The following is a 3,794-nucleotide window of genomic DNA, read 5'->3' as shown; positions in this document are numbered from 1 at the left end:
ACACAAAAAATATATAAATGAAATTAGCCTTACAAAAAAGCTACCCTTAAATAGGATAAAACTATACATGTAAATGGAAAAACTATTTTTACAAGAAAATATATTTAATTTGATAAAATTAAATTAACATTCATATATTTAAAATTTTAATAATTATTTTATTTTTAAATATTTCAATTTATTCAATTTTTTAATTTTTAAAATTATTTAAAGTTACAAAATTATCCTTATAACAAAATTGTACATATTTTTTAAAAATTAGTTATTAATATTAACTTAATTATATATATATATATATATATATATATATATATATATATATATATATATATATATATATATATATATATAATCATATTTTATTTTTTATTTTAAATTATATTTTATAGAGATAAATTAGTAAATTATTTTCTTAATCTATCCTGCCGAATTCTTACCCTGCTCATATTTAAGATAAGAATTTGAACTAGTGAGACATGATAGGATAAGTTTTAGGATTAACTTATCATATCCTATTGTATTATCAAACACTGTATTGAGATATGTTATGATATGATATGATATAGATATCATATCCCGTCGCTTATCTTGCGCACCAAACGAGCCCTTAGGTTACAAAGATAAATTAGTCATTATCATTCTTATAATTTAAATTTGATTGTTAGCTAAGAAACCGTTTGTATTTATTTATTTTTTTAAAAAATGATTTTTATAGTATTACACATTTTTGTTACAATATATATTATGTTTAGTTCAGAATTTTAATAAAATTTAATAGATGATAAATTTTCTTTCGATGAGGTTGAACATGACTGGATATTCATCACTTTGTTCACAAGAACCTCATTCAAACAAACTAAAAATAATTATATTTTAGGTATATTCATAAAAAGAAATACATTTCTATTAAATTGTTGACTCTTTATCAATAAACGACAATATGGTCGGTAGGGCTTTTATTATCTACAACATCATCTTGATTAATTCATGATAAATATTGTTTTAATAAAAGTGCATTGGAACTTGTGATTTAGCCGTTTGCGCTTTTAGGTTTTTGAAACCGACTTTCCAGTACTCCATTTTTCACGCATTTATGCATCTCTGGCATTGAGGTATATTTGATCAGGATCAACCAATCTTAATTTAACCTCAATATTTGAAATTATATAAAAAATTATGTATTTTTAATTAATATTGTATGATCTTAATTTAGACAATTCCAAAAACCATCACAATTTTCACCTTGAAATTTTTGCATACTAAACTTTACACATCATCATATAATACAAACAACTTAAAACATGAAACATTGAATTCTCCCTAAATTTCTTAATGAATCACATTATGCATCCCTAAAAGATCACTATTTAAGGAGTATTATGTTCTTTCAACTCAATACCTTCAATACTTTTAAAAGAAAAAAAATCGTCTTACATCATTCACTCTCTTTCAAACATTGATAAGGTTGGTATCCTACTATTTCTTTTATATCTTCAATTTAATTTTGAATCATGTTCTCTTGTCTTTAACATTGTTTCTTTGACGTAGGATGGGATCCAATGTTATTGTTTCTGAACCAAAAATGGATAACAAAAAGTTTGAATTACCGCCCGGTTTTCGATTCCATCCGACCGACGTAGAGCTCATATACCAATACCTTGTCAAGAAAGTTTATGACAATAGCTTCTCTGCTATAGCTATTGCTGAAGTTGATATGAATAAGTGTGAACCATGGGATTTGCCAGGTGATTTCAATGTTGTTTTTTTGTTACAAATTAATGTTAGTAGTTAGTATATTATATTAGTATTATAATCTGCATGGACATGATACTAATAAATAAAATAAAATATAATTATTTTATTTTATTAAATTATTATTATCACTATTTATGTGTTAGTACTGTGTCTCGTGTGTGTTTCAATGCTTAATAATATTTTTGTTGTGTTTTAATTTTTTAGAGTTGGCAAAAATGGGAGAAATTGAATGGTATTATTTTTGTGTGAGGGACAAAAAATATTCAACTGGTCAAAGAACAAATAGGGCTACTAATGCTGGTTATTGGAAGGCCACAGGAAGAGACAAAGAAATTTACGACAAAAATGTATTGATTGGGATGAAGAAAACATTGGTTTTCTATAAAGGAAGAGCTCCAAGTGGTTTAAAAACTAGTTGGGTCATGCATGAATACAGGTTGGAGGGTAACACACTCTCTAAGGATATTTTATCAAAGAGAGGAACGGTAATTTTTCATTGTTTTTTTATTTTTTTTTTGTTAAATACGTTTTTAGTCCTTATAAATATGCGACACTACATTTTTAGTCCCTATAAAATTTTCCTTTAATAAATGGTCCTTATAAAATTATTATGCACTTAGTTTCAGTCCCTACTGTCAAATCAATGTGTATTTTAAAATGATTATTTTGCAGACATGTTCATAATGTTTTAAAAAGTTCCTGGAAAAAAAAGAAACTCAAAATTTAATTTTTATGCTGAAATTTTTATTACTTTTATCATTATTTTTTGAAATTTGAAAAATTCATATTTAATCTTTCTCGTTTTCAAAAATTCTAAAATTTGGTAAATAAATATTTTACAGTATTCTAAATATATGTAAAAAAAAATATTCAAAAATTTAAAAATTAAAGGGTAATTAAACAGTTTTAAAAATTTTAGAAAATAACAGGGACTGAAATTGCATGCATAAAAATTTTAGAAGATCATTTATTGAAGAAAATTTTTATAGGGACTAAAAATACAGGGTCGTATATTTATAGGGACTAAAAACGTATTTAACCCTTGTTTTTTTTTTCAATTTTTTTTTTTCATTTAAAAAATGAATTTTTTCTTCTAACATTGTGTGTTTACCTTTCTTTATAGGCTGAATGGGTAATAAGTAGAATCTATAAGAAGGGTAACTCTGAAAAGAAAACATATCATCCAAGACTTGGAAGGGTTAACTCCTTTAAAGAAGGATCACCAAGTACTTATGAATCTCCATTGATGAATTCTTATCCATCCATTAATGGTGAATGCTCTAATGTGATCAATTCATTAACCATTCCAAATCAAGCACAAGACAACAACAATGTTGGCAACAATGAAGCTAGTATCATGAACATTCCAAAACAAGTTGATGCTCACCCTTTTGTTGAAGAAACCCAAAACCTTTCCTTGTCTCAAGAACTATCTATGATGATGGCTCAATTAGAGAATGAGAATTATGGATCAAGTTCAAAGCAAAGTCTTCAACATGATTTTTCTCTTGATGCTGATATCTCATCTATTTTATATGGAAATGACATGTTTCCAATGTGGTATGACAATCAAGAATTGATTCCCAATTCTCCTGAACCTATGGTCACTGATCACTTGTGGAATTACTAATGAAATAAGGATCAAGAATATCATATATATATTATTATTATTATTATTACTATTATTATTATTACTATTATAGTATATAAAAAAAATATTGTATAATTATATTTAGTAGGGGAAAAGCTCATGTTTTTCCTTTTTCTATTGTCCTATGTTACATATATATATTTTATTGGGTGTAAGGATGTATAATGCATGTTTAACTTATTTATTTTAGTATTTATTTAAATTTTAATATTATGCTATATATTTTAAAAGACTAATAAATAGAAAAAAAATTACGTTGTTAAAGTCTAATTTGCATAAAGAATAATCAAACACAAATTAATAATAGATAAACTTACATTATATTTTGTTGTTGAAAAGTTATCTTTGTATTAAAGGAAAAGATAAATTAATTAAGTGCAAAAATATG

At 24.8% G+C, this 3,794-nt stretch overlaps 1 protein-coding gene across 1 annotated transcript; it reads left to right on the top strand.

Moving 5' to 3' along the window:
- Positions 1 to 1,460: 1,460 nt before the first annotated feature.
- On the top strand, positions 1,461 to 3,398 carry LOC131611199 (NAC domain-containing protein 79-like). The gene is made up of 3 exons (XM_058883294.1): positions 1,461 to 1,745; positions 1,960 to 2,240; positions 2,879 to 3,398. The coding sequence occupies exons 1-3, from the start codon at positions 1,550 to 1,552 to the stop codon at positions 3,383 to 3,385; spliced, it is 984 nt and encodes a 327-aa protein (XP_058739277.1). The 5' UTR covers positions 1,461 to 1,549; the 3' UTR covers positions 3,386 to 3,398.
- Positions 3,399 to 3,794: the final 396 nt, after the last annotated feature.

This window comes from Vicia villosa, linkage group LG6, assembly GCF_029867415.1.
Source record: "Vicia villosa cultivar HV-30 ecotype Madison, WI linkage group LG6, Vvil1.0, whole genome shotgun sequence".
Classification (NCBI taxonomy): Eukaryota; Viridiplantae; Streptophyta; class Magnoliopsida; order Fabales; family Fabaceae; genus Vicia; species Vicia villosa.
The sequence above is the reverse complement of the archived record's forward strand: the minus strand, read 5'-3'. Positions and strand labels throughout refer to the sequence as shown.

Excerpts from the sequence above, each read along its gene's own strand:
- LOC131611199 (XM_058883294.1), top strand. The coding sequence starts at position 1,550 with ATGGGATCCAATGTTATTGTTTCTGAACCAAAAATGGATAACAAAAAG. Across the intron at positions 1,746-1,959 it reads TGAACCATGGGATTTGCCAG|AGTTGGCAAAAATGGGAGAA; the intron begins GTGATTTCAATG and ends TTAATTTTTTAG. Across the intron at positions 2,241-2,878 it reads TTTTATCAAAGAGAGGAACG|GCTGAATGGGTAATAAGTAG; the intron begins GTAATTTTTCAT and ends CTTTCTTTATAG.